Source organism: Mustela erminea, chromosome 15 (genome assembly GCF_009829155.1).
Source record: "Mustela erminea isolate mMusErm1 chromosome 15, mMusErm1.Pri, whole genome shotgun sequence".
NCBI lineage: Eukaryota > Metazoa > Chordata > Mammalia > Carnivora > Mustelidae > Mustela > Mustela erminea.
In genome coordinates, this window is record NC_045628.1 from 13,343,891 (window position 1) to 13,360,126 (window position 16,236).

Genomic DNA, 16,236 nt, shown 5'->3' on the forward strand with positions numbered 1-16,236 from the left:
GATCCCCCAAGGGGCCCCGGTCTCCCTGGCCCCAGAAGCCAGTCCCCTGCTGTGGCTTAGACCTTAGCACTGGATGCCTGTTGCCTCTGACTCTTTGGGGACTTGCTCCCGCACACTGAAACAGACATGTTCTAGGTCTGTTCCAGGTTTCAAAGTCTCTGGTCAGGCTCCTTTCCTGTCCCCCTCCACCCACCTCCACCCGCCATGAAAATTTGCTTATTCGATGGATCTCAAGTTCTTCTCCTTCGTTAACACAAAAAGGCCTGAGGAACTTCTGGGTTCCTCTCAGGTAACGTGTGGACCCACCAGCGATTTTCTAATGACAAAGTCTTTCCTGTGTGCATGACTCAAACAAGGGAGTCTGATGGTGGTGAGTCAGAGAGTATGGACGGGTTAGGGCCCTACCTTTGAATTTTATGGAGTAGTAACAATTCCTTAGTAGAATGGGAAACGGACACAAGAGTGGCTCACTTTTTCTTCCGCTGAGTAGGTCTACTAAGGGAAAAAAATAATAAAGCTCATCTGTTACAAAAACCTCTTTAGAAACAAAAGGAATATTATGATCATCAGGAAGGAAGGAAGGAAAGAAGGAAAGAAAGAAAGAAAGAAAGAAAGAAAGAAAGAAAGGATCTCTGAATTAAAAAAATAAGATTTGCATTGAAAGAGTTTCTCTTCATGAAAAACTGTACCTTAAACAATTTCTGTTGCTCAAGATGAATAAATTCTAGAGAGAAGTTCAGGACAACAGCGTGTCTATAGATAACGATACTGGGTCGTGCCTTGAAACATTTGTTAAGATGGTGATCTGGTGCTACATGTTCTTACCACAATAAAAATGAAATAAAACTAAAAGTTTTTCAGCATCCTTATTTTATAGCAGACTAGTGGAAATATTGTCCAAACCCAGAATAAGTCTCTAACCAGGCTTTCAGAACTGCTGAGTTGCCCACAGTGGCCCAACGAGCCAATCTGTGAATTTTAATAGCTCGCTGCTGCCCCTTGTGAGGAAGTCTCCATGCGACCTGTCTATCAGGGCAGCCAGAAACATGAGCATGACCCAGAAACACCTTTCGGGTTGTAAAGCAAAGAGCTTATTTGTAAAAAGCCTTTAGCTTTCAGGTTTTATCTGTCTGTAGATTGACGGAAAATATTAAGCAGTAGGTAGCCTGGGAAATGATTTGAATTTTGTGAGAGTAGTGGTATTTACAAGTGTAAGACTTAAGAATACATTTATGTATTTGCAAGTATGACAGGGCACCCCACGAGCGCTGGGTACAGGGATAGAACAATGGGACCCCCGTGCCTTACAGAGATAGATCACATTCCATCAGGATAATTTCTGAGCTGGCTTTTGTGGATAGATGTGTGCCCTTTGAGCCAAGCCCAGACCAAAGTCAAGACCTAAGGCAGGCAGCTCCGTGGGGGGAAGAGCATTCCAAGTGGAGAGCAGGCAGGTGCAGAGGGTCCTAAGGGATAAAGAGGCCAGTGTGATAGGAGCTCAGTGGTGAGGGGGAGCGTGGTTGACTTCTGGGGCCAGAGGGCGGCAGGTCAGAGGGGCTGTGAGGTCAGAAATGAAACAGACAGCTCCTAGAAGATTTGGGGAAGAGAGTGACACGAGCTATCTGTCACTGTGCTTAAGGAGGGTGTGGCAAAAGCCAGAGCTATTCCATAGGCTGTTACAAAAGTCCATATGTGACATGTGGTGGTTGCAGCCAGGGTGGTCATCGAATTTAGGATACCTTCTGAAGGCAGAGAAAGTAGGACTTATTGCTGGTGGATATGGTGGTAATGGGAAGAGAAGACTGAAGCTGGGTTTCAAGATGTTTTATTTGATCAGGTGAATAAACAGCACCTTCTGAGAACAAGACAATGGGAAAAGTAGGTTGAAGGGGAAACCAAAAGCTTATTAGTAGACGTACTGAATGGGAGAGGTGACTTAAATATCCAGGTAAAAATGTCAGGCGGGAGATCGAACACATGAGTCTAGAGCTTAGGGGAGAAATCAGGGCCAGAGTTAGAAATTAAGAAATGTTCAGCATACGAAAGATGCGTAGAGCTATTGGTTGGATGAGGCCATCTAGGGGTCCAATTCTCTGGAATATGGGCCAGAAAGTACCAAGGCTCCGAGGCAAGATCACGCTTGGTGAGTTACAAGGGTAAGGTGGTGGGTCACTGTGGCTGTGAGGAAACACAGAGCTGTTCAAAGACCAAGCCCGGAATCATGCGGGCATTTAGAGGTCAGAAGGAGGAGGACTCAGGAAGAAAGACAGAGCAGGAATGGCCAGTGAGGTAAGGGGAAACCAGAGAGTGATTCAGCAACACGATGTGCATAAAGTCTTCCAGGGATGATTCAGAGCAGGTGATAAATTCAGTCTGCCCTTCGTGATCGCTACCGACAGGAGGAGGGGTGTACGCTCTTCTAGTCCCAGTGCCCAGCGACCCCTGGCCCACGATCAATACTTGTTTATTGGCTTTGAACAGAAGTTAAACATGGCAGCCTACAGATGGAATCTAGCCTGTAGGTACGTTTTGTTTGAACTTCAGGATTTAAAAATATTTTAATTGGTTGCCAAGGTTTAGAAATTGGGAAACTTTACACCAAAATAACGCATCTCAGGATCTGGGGCACCTGGGTGGTTCTGTCCCTTAAGTGTCTGCCTTCAGCTTGGGTCATGACCACAGGGTCCTGGGATAGAACCCTGCGCTGGGTTCCCTGCTCAACAGGGAGCCTGCTTCTCCCTCTGCCTGCCACTCCCCTGCTTGTGCTGTCTCCCTCTCTAATAAGTAAAATTTTTTTTAAAGATTTTATTTATTTATTTGACAGAGAGAGACACAGCGAGAGAGGGAACACAAGCAGGGGGACTAGGAGGGGAAATGCTGGCTTCCTGCTCCGCATGTGTGGGGATCCATGTGTGGGGCTCAATCCCAGGATGCTGCGATCATGGCCTGAGCTGAAGGCAGATGCTTAAGGACTGAGCCACCCGGGCGCCCCTCAAATAAATAAAATCTTCAAAAAAAAAAAAAAAAAAGAATCCCAGGGTTCTCATAAGGCAGGCCCCAGCTGTGCGTGGGTGAGTGGTAGCTGTCATATTCAGGGGGGTCCTGAGTTCTTCAGTTTCCCCTCTGCAGCCCGCACTGGTCCCTGGGTTTCCCCAATGGTGATGGCACAGTGCCTCCCTCCTATTTCCTGCTGAGCTCTGCAGATCTTGGTTCACACCTCTTGTTTAGTGAAAGAGGCAATCAATGAATGAATGAGTGAGTGAATGAATGAGTCGTCGGGGCACCTGGAGCCCGCTCAGATTGGGGAGCTGTACAATAACACACAGAAAAGCCAGGGCTCAGATACAGACCCCCAGGTCAGGGCTTTGACTTTAAATCTTCGCTTTGTCCATTGTATTAGCAATGTCCTAAAATAAAACTGAAAGTCTGAAGGAAAGGAAGAGGGGTTCTGACAACATGCTTTTTCCATTTTGAGAAAAAAATAAGAGTATTAAACAAATCGTGGTAAATGTGTCTTTCTTCTTAAGCTTTGGTGGGAAAATGGTTTCGTAAGAAACTGCTACACAGACGAACAAAAGTTAGCATCACTGCCCAAGGCAAAGTGAATAATAAATAAATGTAATTATTAAAGAATATAATTAAGGTTAAAAGAGATATTTTACTCCCATTTGGTTTTTAGAGAAAATAAGTTTGCCATTTTTCTCCATGAAATATTTTTACCTATTTTCACATGTCTTAAACACAGATATTGTAATCATAGAATATCAACTGATCATCTCTCTTCCTTCTACTCAGTACCAAAGATTGGAGTTTTTGAAGCCTCCTCTCTCTTGCCAACTCCGATGATAGCACATGCCTATCCAGGGCGGTGTGTAGAGACAGTTTTTGAAACCAGTCTGGGCTCATGAATTAGACTACGGTGTTTGATTTCTGACATTTTCCAGGTTTTGATATTACTCTTATGGTTGAACTAAGTCCCCCTCCACCCAAAAGAGGAATTGAAGGATGAACCCCTATTCCCCAGAAGGTGACCTGATTTGGAAGTAGGGTCATGGCAGATATTTATGGCTAATTAATATGAGGTCCTACCAGAAAAGGGGAGCCCTAACCTAATGTAACTGCTGTCCTTGTAAGAAGAGGAAATTTAGACACAGACTCAGAGGGATGACCATGCGAAGAGAGACACATGGGAAGAAACATCTGAAGCTGCAGGCAGAGATTGGAGGTGTGTTGCCACAAGCCAGAGAACACCGAGTTTCCAGAAACTGGAGGAAGCGTCAAGGGAAACATGGTCTTGCCAATGCTTGACTGGACTTGCAGCTCCCAGAACTGACAGAAGATATATATTGTTGTGTTAAGCTGCCCCGTCTTTGGTAATTTGTTATGACAGCCCTAGGAAATGAATACAGAGATTATTTTGTCTAACTCTTAATTTTAGACAGGTTCGAATGCAGGTTTCTCGATGGTAGATGCTGTGTCCCCAGGAAGGTGACATCACTCATACCCACCACATAGGTGCTATCGCTAAGCAGGACACTCGAGAACTTAAATGGGTTCCAACTGCCCTTCACGGGAGCAATGGCCCTCCTCTTGTTCCAGAAGTTAGAGGTAAACTCTTCCTTAGCATAGAAATATCTTGAGTATCAGGGGGTATCAGGTACTAATCTTGGCCCCAGAGAAATAACAAAAAAGCATCTTTAATGACCCTCTGGTCTTCCTGTGCCCCCTTTCATGTATGAGTCAGCTCTGTAGATGAGAGTTTCTTAACTTGCAGTCCATAGAGAGTTTCTAGAGGCCAACATAAAACCCTTGCAATCTTGAGATTTGTTATAATAGTCTGTATTTGGGGGAAAATTCTGTAGTTTTTATTCATTCTTAAAGATACTATACTTCTCTACAACCGAAACAAGAAGGAAAAAGAAAGCCTGAGGATCCTCAGCGTGGTGGTCAGGATCAAGCTAAGGTTTTGTGCCTGGGGAACAGGGCGTGGGGATGGAGTGGGCTGATGACTTGGGGTGGGGACAGGATGAAGAGTCTGGATTGAGATACGTGCAACAACAGGTGAGTATGGACCATGCATATGGGGTGTCTGGTGGGCATCTGGAGCCAGAGGGTCGGCAGGAAAGGGCGTACACCCAGCATGGTGATGGATGAGCACAGAGCTGGGAACTGAATGCTGAGCTGCAGACCCCCTTTCCGAACTGATCGCCAAGCTGACCTAGGAAGGGCCAACACTGAGCCTTGGCCAGTATCCACACAGAGGAGCAAGGAGAGCAAGAGGCCGCACTAGAGGTGAAACAGGAAGGAAGGATGCGGTGATAGAAGACCTAGGGGTGTGCCGTGGGCAAGCGGGGAAGAGCAGGACAGAGTGCCAAAGCGGGGGCTGGCCAGCTTGCAGAACGAAACGGAGACGTTGAAGACAATGATGAACAGCCATGCAGAGACGTTTGGGATCTGAAGTTCACTGGTCATCATCCCTAAGTCCCTTTTGAAAAGCTGTGGGGATGGCTTTGTTAATTTATGCATTCTGTGAATGGCTATTCTCGCCTTTCTGCTCCGCGCCAGATGCCATGCTAGGTGCCTGGGCACAGAGATGAGTAAGACACAATCCTACCTTTAGGAAGCTTATGGGCTTATATGGGGACACACACTTAGGGGTATAAACTGTTACATGGACGTCTGAATAATGTCAGGAAGGGGCAAGTGGCTGATTTGCCCTGGAGGGCAGAAGTCGGATAACAGGGAAATGGACCTCTTATGCCGGAAGTAGAACTGGTGGGTCCAAGAATCCTAAAAGTAGTATCTGTCCTGCCCTTTATCATAATACCCCAAATCAGAATTACATGGGCACGCACACACACACCAACATCATGGCGCCACACCACTCTTGTTACAGAGACCTAGTTAGTGATGGTATAATGTTTGTAAACAAATATAAATACAAATAAATATATGTGCCTTGCTTTCTCTCTTTTTCAAATATTTAGTTTTTTAGTACCTAAACTGGTTTATTCCTGGGGGCTTCTATTTAAAATGTTTTTGACACTTCAATAAGCTAAGCTTGTTAAACATGAATATTCTTAAGATATTAGGAGACTTAGAATTCATTAGACCAATGATTTATTCTATAAAATGAGTTAGGAGGAGGGAAAGGGTGGTGGCAGCTTCGGAGTCACACTTACCTCCAGGTAGGTCCCTTCCCCACCATCTGTAAGTTACATGTGAGTCACTTACAATTTTGAATCTGCATCCACAGCTACAATGGTTGGGTGGATAATATTTACCTCACAGAGTTGTTGGAAGGAACTGATAAGGTGTGAAAAAAAATGCCTGGCAGATAGTGGGCTCTATATGACTACAGAGATTTCTATTGGTAAGGAAATAATTGACTGAGATTATATTTTCAAATCAGGCCAGAATTGAGCATGTATTTTTAAAAACACTCAAGCAATTTCTTTTTCTTTTTTTTTTTTTTAAGATTTTATTTATTTGTCAGAGAGAGAGAGAGAGGAGAGAGAGAGAGCAAGTGAGCAGAGGCAGATGGAGGCAGAGGGAGAAGCAGGCTCTGGAGCTGAGCGAGGAGCCGAATGTTGGACCTGATCCCAGGACGCTGGGATCATGACCTGAGCCAAAGGCAGCCGCTTAACCGACTGAGCCACCCAGGCATCCCAACACTCAAACAATTTCTACGAAGAATTTCCCTTTATTTGAAAGTAATTCAAGAACATGAAGTTAAGGTCAAGGCCAATGACATACATTTTTTAGTATGCTTTTACGAACTGTCCAAAATGGTCACCTAACATTTTCAATTTTAAAATTTTCACCCATACATATGAAGACTAAAATTTTATTTGCCACCAGCCAACTTACAGCCAGCATCCTGTAAATAACTTGAGCAGGATCTAATTTTTTTTTCCATTTTTGAAACTTAGCACCAAAGAGAGAACATTAAAAAGCAGTTTCTGCATCATATGTAGCTTCAGAGAAAGTGAAATAATTTATTTGTCAATTTTCCAATGGTGTATTATACTTCCAGAGTCGTACTTGTGTCTCCAATTCCTGCACAGAGCTCCCTCATTTTGAGATCTACTGAGATATTGAGAATGGGGGCAAAGCACATGACTGTGCAGGTTGTGCACTGCACAACTCCAGGGGGTGCTGGTCACGTAGACTATGTTGAGAAATGCACCCTACTGTACAGTCATATTATGGAAGCCCTATCTGAGAGGCTTGAATACTTTCCTGATAAACACGCTCTATCATTCAACATTATTTACTGAGCATCTAATGTGTATGAAACACTGTTCTAGGCTCTGGGGATACAACAGTAGTCAAAAAAGATACAGTCCTCATCTATATGGGGCTTACATTCTAGCAAAATGGAGCGGACGCAGATAATGAACAAAAACGAAGTATGGATATGGTTTATCAGAAGGTGATCATTGTTAGGGAGAAGAGTAAAGCAAGATGATGAGGAAATAGAATGACAGTAGTAGGGAAATAACTATTTGAAATAAGGTAAGCAGAAAGGCTTCACCATTGGCATTTTTGATCGGAAGCCTGAAGGGAATGAGGAACAAACTGCTCATACAACTGAGGCAAGAATATTCCAGGCAGAGCAAAGAGCAAATACTAACACCCTCAGGTGGAAACCTAGTGGGTACGTCCAGGGAAATGGCAAGGAGGTGGGGTAGATGAGGGGACAGGGGTAGGACTGTAGTCAGGTTACTGGGGGTGAGAAGCAGGTCTCCTACGGCCTAAACAGCTTTCCTAAGGATTGGTCTTTATTCAGGTGAGATCAGAAGCCACTGGAAGGCCTTCAGTGGGGGGAGTGACATCATCTCATTCAGGTGTTAAAAGAATCATGCTGTCTTTGAAGGAATTTTTATTATGTAAAGTCTAAACAATTTCCCCAAATAACTCTAGGAGTGTTTTTTGCTTCTGTTTTGTCAAAACTAGCAACATGATTTAAAAAATTGTTTCCTTTCTTAAATTCAGTCTGAATTAACATGTTGAAGTAAATATATTAAATACTTCATCAAGTGGTAAATACCCAAATCTTTCATCTCAAAAAGCATTACAGCTAATTCATTTATTCCTTTCTGGATGTTTCAATTTGCAAAACAAGCCAGATTAGTTCCTCTCTCCATTACAGGGAAAAGAACCTGGAAAGAAAAATCTTAAACATCTCAACGGTGAGGGCGACTGTTTCCTGGATTATAAAGGCACAGAGATAGGGTTGGTCAAGGCTGCAGGGAAGTTAACTGCTCACGAAGCAATTTGCATTTTGTCAAGTTAACCTAGCTTGTAAAACACAATGTTCCAGAATGTTCTGGCTTTTTGGAAAAAATGTAAGCAAATCCACTGTTAAAAAAAAAATATCACAAATGCCATGCATGCTCAGGGGTTTCAGTTAAATTGCAAAAAGGTAACAGTGGGGAATAAAGTCCAGTTGTCATAAGAGCTCTGCTCAATTTTCCGAATCCCCTTTTATGAAAGTATTTATGTACGTACAATTCTCTTGTTCACAAAAGCCTCAGCAAATCTCTTGTCTAACCACCCTCAGATTTGTTTAGTATGTATTTATGGACATTTACTCATAGATGCAAATGACTCATAACAAAAAATAAAACAAAACAAGGAATAACTTGGGTTTGCACTAGACCAGTCTCTATTCTGACATGCCGACACAGTTTCCTCTTAATCTGTTTTTGTGCATAAAGGTATTCCACAGTGTTTGAGAAAATACCTTGTAGCAAATAATAACAACAAAAATAATGCCTGCTTCAAACTTGATTTCTTGTAATGTCATGACTAATTTGCATCACTGAGCTGTTAGTACTCATACCAAAGATTCTTAAGAGTTTGGACACATATAGAGTTAGACGCTTTATAGGTTGGACACATCTTGGCTATAAAGCCAGTCAACAAAATCACTGTCTATGCTGTGATACTATTAAGAAGGGAAAATAACTACCATGACTATTCCCCACCATGTCTTGCCCTATGTTAGGCATCTCTCACATCTTAGGCCTGTGAGTCTTTTTAGTAACCTTCTGAAGTTGGAAATATTACAACAATTTTAAATAAAAGGAAACTGAGGTCAAGAAGGTATAGTAATTTATCTCAATAATTTGCCTGTAACCAGCCAGAGTTCATTCAAACCTTGCACTTCTGTCTTAGGCTTGTTCCACTGAGTGACGTGGTCTTATTTAAAAGAGTAAATAAGATTAAACAGCTTAAGTATGTTTATCGTCATAATTTTTCTTATTAGCTACCATTCTTGACTATCTTTTTTATTTACCTGTCCTCACTGTAAGAACTCGTAATTCTTACAACCACCTTGCAAAGTGATTGGGCCAGCATGGTGCTGGGGGTTGCACATGCTCAAGCCAATTTCACTGGTGAATATCCTCATTTTACCCATGAGACAAGAGCTAAGAAGGGAGTGACCCACCCAAAGTGGGGAAGTGGTCAGGTCTGATTCTTGGGTCTGTCTTATTCTTCTGGCTGTGGACTCCTCTCACATTCTTTACATTGTGACTACTTTAAAAATAAATAACATCACACTCAAACTGAATAATCTGAAAATTTATACTATCAAAGGGATCGGGTAACTTAAGGCAATATGTAATTTTGCTTCAACACTTGAAAATGATTCTACGAGACACTCTGGAAAATGATCTTTAAAGCTCCACATTTTCATGGCTTTGTTCATGTTTTCATGCTAAACATAACTGTTCTGGATCCTTTCTCTATAGGTTGGAATCCTCAAACAATTGTGGTCCTGGGTGAATCCACAGGGAGTTGATAAATTAGAAGGAAATGGAACTTGTTGTTTTCTTGACATTCAAGAAATATTTAGCTTTGATACACTGGGTATATCTCCCTCATATTTCCTTAACTAGTTTAAAGAATTGGAAGTTTTAATCCTAAAACGTTGGCTTTATAGTAAATAGGCAACAAAGGTAGGTTTGGATTAATACAACAAAGGAAGGGGGATGCCCTGGAAAATGAATTTCTCATCTCTGACCTGTTTCCACATCTTGAAGTTCTTATGATCTAGTTTTTAATCTACACTACTTTTTATAGTGGATGTTTCCATTGGTGACAACCACAGAAGCAAATACATACTTAGTTTACTTGTTTGACTAAAAGCAAAATAAATACTAATATAAAAATGTGCTTATACTGTTATATTTTATATAACTATGATTTATCCATCTATTTATTTCTGTCTAGAAAATTAATTCATACTTTTAAAGTCTAATCTAATAAACTTTTTTATGAAAAAAAGTGAAAAGTAGTAAAATAGGGGTAGTTATTGAGATAAATAGCTTATCTTATTTTTAAAATTTTAACCCTTAAAAGACTTCTCTTGGTCTATAAATGTATCCTTCTGCTTTTAGTGTATAGACACATTTTCCCTTTAAGACATACCTAAGTATATGAAATCATATTTCAGTTTTGACTTACAGATATCATAAGATGTAACTTCTATCCCCCAAACATACCCAACCCTTTGATATCCAAGAAGAGGCTAACGTCACTATTTTATAAACCCACAGCATGAGTTTTCCCAAGAGCATGGATAAACTTTTTTTTAACTCTTTGGTAAGCTTATTTATATGAAGTTTTACAGACATGTAAACCTTAAGCTCTTTTTAGACCATGTATCTTATCTCCATTGCAAACTATATCATGATGATATTAGAACTGTCTTAGACAACTTAAGATTCAGAGAAATCATATTTTAGGGCAAAATAAACCTCAAAGAATTATGGGTTAAGTCACCCCTATTTCCTTCAATGAGATATTTCATTATAATTCTCTTTCTACAATCCCAAGTCCCACCAGACTCAGTATATACTTAGGCTCTTACAATCTCCTAAAAAATTTCTTGAAATGGCCAGCCAGAAGCTAGCGTTCCCTTCTATGGATCCCCACAGAGGTCTCTTTCTCCCTTAAGGCATGTGTCCCTTTCTGCCTAGTATTATAGTTAATTTGCTAACATGCTGTATTTTCCCTCCCAGACAGTGAGCTCAAGGATGCCATCTTGAATCACATTCATTTCTTCTGCGATGGTTAACTTACACATAGTGGGTTCTCGGGAGTATTGAGGGTGACTCAAAAATTTCTGTTAGCCATGACAAACTGCCAGAGAGAATGAACAACCTATTAAGAAGTATTTCAGGAAGCCCTTGGTCAGGAAAGAAAGCCACAAGAGTAGAGAATTCTTCGAGAGGAGAAGCAGATTAACTGGCACATAAAAGTGACACATTCAATTTCTTCACCTTTATATAACCTCCAGAAGATCAAACGTTAATAAAATATTTATCTTCAGTTGTCACAAGCCAGACTTTGATTTAAAACTCTTGGGTACATGAATGTCATACCAGGCCCAAAATATACCATCATGTATTTTTAATTTAAACATTGGTCTGTGAAAAATTTATGTATGCCTGGTATAAAAAAAAAAGTGGGTAAAAGTCTCTCAAATAGTCAACACAAACAACAAAACAGAAACAGAAAACCTAGAAACAACTGTGGAACTCCCATACAAGTACCATGGAAGACAGTCCATTGGGAAACCCAATGTGCCATTGACGTGACCTAGAAAACGCATCCCCTTACCTTGAGGGAATCAAAGCAGGCAATGACTCTTCCGTTCTCCACCTGGCAGCTCTTGGGGGGGTGAGCAAATTTGCACTCCTCATCGGAGCGGGAGCAGGTGCCCCTCTGGAACTGCCTGCAGACCTCTAACGTCAGCCATTTTGTGTCTCTGACAGGGGCCACGTTCAAGGCCATGGTGCTCAAGTGCCGGGGACTCTGCTCGTTTCCGTCAAATGATGAAATCAATCCAGGTCCCAATGATTCTGAAACTACTGTTGTGAAAAACCCCACATGTGCGTCTGAAGGTAAGTGATAAATTGCTTAGTGAAGTCCAACCCAGGAAGCGGTGAGGAAGGGATTTGTTGGCGGTCAGTTACTCATCAATCAATATGCCCCACCTGAAGACTGCGGGCCGCAGCAGAAGCACGCGCAGTGTCATCTCCGGCTGCAAACGTCCGAGTCTCTTGACCGATCTGCAGACACAACTGTTTTTAATAAAGTGACTTCAAGATCATGGCACTCCTTGGGAGAATATTCAGTTCTGACGCTCACCGCTCTTGACGGTGCTGGAAAATAAGCCACCTAGACGCTCAGATCTTGGCAGGACTTCTTCCTCCCGACCTTCCCAAATTTTGAAATCGAGCAGTTGGCAAAGTCAGACAATTGAGGTATCTTCATCCACTGTAAGGTCAGGGTAACGTGTCTTTGACGGAAGAATGATTTGAACGCCACAAGAGCTCGAGCTGCAGCTTCCAGCAAAAGTGACTTCGCGCAGGCACTTTTAAATCACGAAACCTGCAGAACACAAAGAAAACATCAACTTACACCCAAACTCGGTAGAACTGACACTTTAAACTGTTTTCAGCTCTTATCTAGAATTTGCAAAAGTGCAGTTTCGAGCTTTGAGCTTAGAGGCTAGTGAAGAAAGTTATGCATTAGAGACACACACACACACACAGAGAGAGAGAGAGAGAGAGAGAGAGAATACGCAACTGCAACCGTATTGCAGAAATGATCTAGGCAGCAGTCCAAAAGTTAGGAATGACTCAAACACATGAGTGTGGCAGACACAATAATTAGGCATTCCGAAACAATCCCATCTAATGTGCCTCATTGCCAAAACAGTGTATTCGAACCGTGGCTTCCGATTAATTTCACATTTAGGCCATTGATTTTATTGCTGGAAAGCTATCAACAATCATTCGGGATGAGTCTCTCCTAGATAATACGGGTATTGGCATTTTGAATGAAGCATGAACTCCTTATCCCTTATATCCTTTCCGGTTTACAGAGATTTGAACTTAGAAATGGATCTGGTAGAAGCCCTAGTATTTATTTTTAGGTATCTCAGGCTTCCTCTCTGCTGTTAGTACTTCCTTCACGTTAGAATTCCCCTCTACCCTGTATGCACTCAGAGGGTAAGGACTATTTGTATTTGTCATTTCCATGTCCCTGGTGCCTTAGTTCATGGCCATTAGGGCCTCAAAAAATATTTACTGACCGATTTCACTGATGACCGCCTCACTGACTCAAGGGACGAATGCAAACTAGTTTTAGCTTAGTTCGGTTTAGGTTCTAATGGAGTCACAGTCTACTCCATTGTGGGGAATGCTGGAGTTACATCACATTCCTACAACAAAAATGTGATTAGTAGGGGCACCTGGGTGGCTCAGTGGGTTAAAGCCTCTGCCTTTGGCTCAGGTCATGATCCTGGGGTCCTGGAATCAAGTTCCGCATTGGGCTCTCTGCTCAGCGGGGAGCCTGCTTCCCCTTCTCTCTCTGCCTGCTTCTCTGCCTACTTGTGATCGATCTCTCTCTTTCTGTCAAATAAATAAATAAAACCTTTAAAATATATAATTAGTAAATTCAAATTTCTGAAATCACTATATTTCATTGTTTTTAATATTTTCAAGGACTACAGAGCCATTAAAATATTAGAAATTTAACACGGCTGGGTTCAGGATGCATAAAAGACTGAATATCAGACACCGATCACTTTCATAAATTTTATGTGCTACAAGCTACTTTCAACGCATACCTCGCCTTGATGTCCTTCTAAAAAATTTTAAATAAGAATTTAATGGAAACTGGAAGTCGATTATTTAAAATCAGCATGTACAAATACATTCAGGCAGTAATAATTTTTGCACGGCTCAAAAATGTTCCCGGAAAAAGTAGGTCTTATGGTAATTAGGTTTCGTTAATTGCAGGTAAACCGGACCGAACGGGCTTCCTTGCCATAGGGTTTTGTTTTGTTTTCTTTTCGTCTGCTCTCCCGTGAGTCTCTAACAGGGGAAGAGAAACAATGGCATCTCTCAAGCTTATCTGATCATAGAACATTTATTTAGCAGGACACCTCTTGGGACTAGTAGGAAACGCTACTTCATCCCAGGACTTTTTTACTTGTTAGCAGAAGTGTTTGAATGAGTAATAACTGTATGTGCATTTAAGGAAATTGGCAAGCTCGGGAGCTATGACACATACCTAACTCCGAGTGTAAAATATTTGAGGGGACAGGCAGGCTCCTGCTTGTCTGTTCGGCAGCATTGTGTTCCCAGCAGCGAACATCAACTCGCTTAACTAGGCAGTTCAAGAAGAGGAGTTTAATAACCAAATTTACTCTGGGTCAGGTTTCGCAGACCAGCCTGGACCTGCACCCTCATTACCTCAACCCCCATTACCAACCCCCGTGGAGAACAAAGGATGAGGGAAACAAGGGAAAGGAAACATTCCTGCCTGGGTGTTTCGTGGAGCCAAGGGCCTACTAATGAGGTTTCAAATGATAGGGTGGCCCCATCGAGTTCGAGTTACACAATATTTCATAGAGCCCCTGAGTCCTATGGACCAGGGTCTGATATTCCAGGACAACAAAGATGCAGGAGAACTCACCCCCAAAGGCAGCACAACCTTGGCCATGGCTTCAGGTGTAGGGAAAGAACTAGGCAAACACGTATTTAGGCACAGAAGGTAAATGAGTAATGACTCAAGTATTCCTCAAAACCACGCAGGAACAAGGCTTTCAACTTAGTCAGTCCAGTGAATGGGGTGCCCATTTGCTTATACTTTTGGGTAAGGAAGTATTATTTTCCCAGGAAAAAATCGATTGCCATTTCTAGTTACTATGAAAATCCAACTAGAATTTAGCGGGTCAGGATTTAGGGAGGTGAACTTGCTTTTAAAACCAGTGGAGCTGGGGCATCTGGGTGGCTCAGTGGGTTAAAGCCTCTGCCTTTGGCTCAGGTCATGATCCCAGGGTCCCGGGATGGAGCCCCCGCATTGGGCTCTCTGCTCAGCAGGGAGCCTGCTTCCTCCTCTTTCTCTGTCTACTTGTGATCTCTGTCTGTCAAATTAATTAATTAATTAATTAATTAAAATAAAACCAGTGGAGCCATGCTTTCGGATGGCCAGAGTCCTGTGACCTTCCAGAAGGAAACGGAAGTACACTATATTGTACCTAACAATATTGCTGTCTTCTCATGAATACCCTCCTTCTTCCCCTTGCTCGGTTTCTATCCTAAAAGTTACAGAGCTACTGTTGTCAAAGACACTGTCTCCCTTAGGCCATCACCGCCTCCATCTTCTGGAATGGGTACAAGCAGGTACTTGCGGAACAAGGGGGAGAGAGCAGATTTGAAGGAGGTTAAGGAAGGCCACCAGAGGAGGTGGCCAGGCCAGTGATGGGTAAGGATGGAAGAAACCAACTTTTGACACAAGACTAAACTCTGCTAACACACAGACCAAAATCCGTATTGGATACACCAGACTACAGATTCCCTGGAGGAGGGTGACATGCTGAGGCTTCGCTCTCCAGTAAGTAGGCCACCAGCTCTGTGTGGCTTCTGAACACTTGAAAGGTGGCTAGTGCCACCGAGGCACTAAATTTCAGTTTTTTATTTATTCTTAATTAATGTAAATTTAACTTAAACATTGATCCTTAGTTTAGTGACTGGAAAACTTCCAAGTGTGCTTGGATTGACTCAAGTACATAAATCTACTTTTCAGTTGTGTATTTTATGAGACCTAAATACATATCCAGAATTTCCAATGAAATCAGCTCCTGAGTAGTGCTTTACGTGTGAAATTCACACTGCTTTCACATCCTTCGTACAAAAAATAATGTGAAAATGTCCCGTTAATATTGTTTCATATTTACTACAACGTGAGTTGCTAATATTTTAACTCACTGGATTAAATGTTACTATGAAAATTAAACTCACTTGGCTTCTCTTTATCCCCTCCAGAATTCAGAGCAATATGTAGCTCCCGTTAGATTTCTATTAGTGGGAACGTCTTAGGAGCGTTTGCATTTTTTTCTCTCCCAGCCAACACAGAAGGTAATGGAGTGGTGGAAAGTACCCTGCCTTATGAGCCAGCTTCTAGCCTCATTTTGCCAAGGTTCCTTCATGCGACCTTGGGTAAGTCGGTTTCTTTGAGATCCAGTTCCTTTATCTGTAAAATGTGGATAACAATTCCTAACTACATGACATGGTTGCTGCCATGGAGGACAGAGCATGGAGGAAACAGAAAATACTTTGTAAACAATGACATGCTGTCCTCATGCAAGGCGAAAGGAGGAGCTACTCGATAAATATTTATTGAATAATTCTGTTTCAGGATTCTGTA

At 42.1% G+C, this 16,236-nt stretch overlaps 1 protein-coding gene across 8 annotated transcripts in view; it reads right to left on the minus strand.

Moving 5' to 3' along the window:
* The window catches only part of MBNL2 (muscleblind like splicing regulator 2), a 156,974-nt gene that overhangs the window by 97,022 nt on the left and 43,716 nt on the right, over window positions 1-16,236 (minus strand). For all 8 annotated transcript variants that reach the window (XM_032314981.1, XM_032314984.1, XM_032314985.1 and 5 more), the window contains exon 2: window positions 11,635-12,408. In XM_032314981.1, coding sequence (XP_032170872.1) covers window positions 11,635-11,808 — 174 coding nt within the window. In that variant the 5' untranslated portion in view covers window positions 11,809-12,408. The remainder of the gene's footprint in view (window positions 1-11,634; window positions 12,409-16,236) is intronic.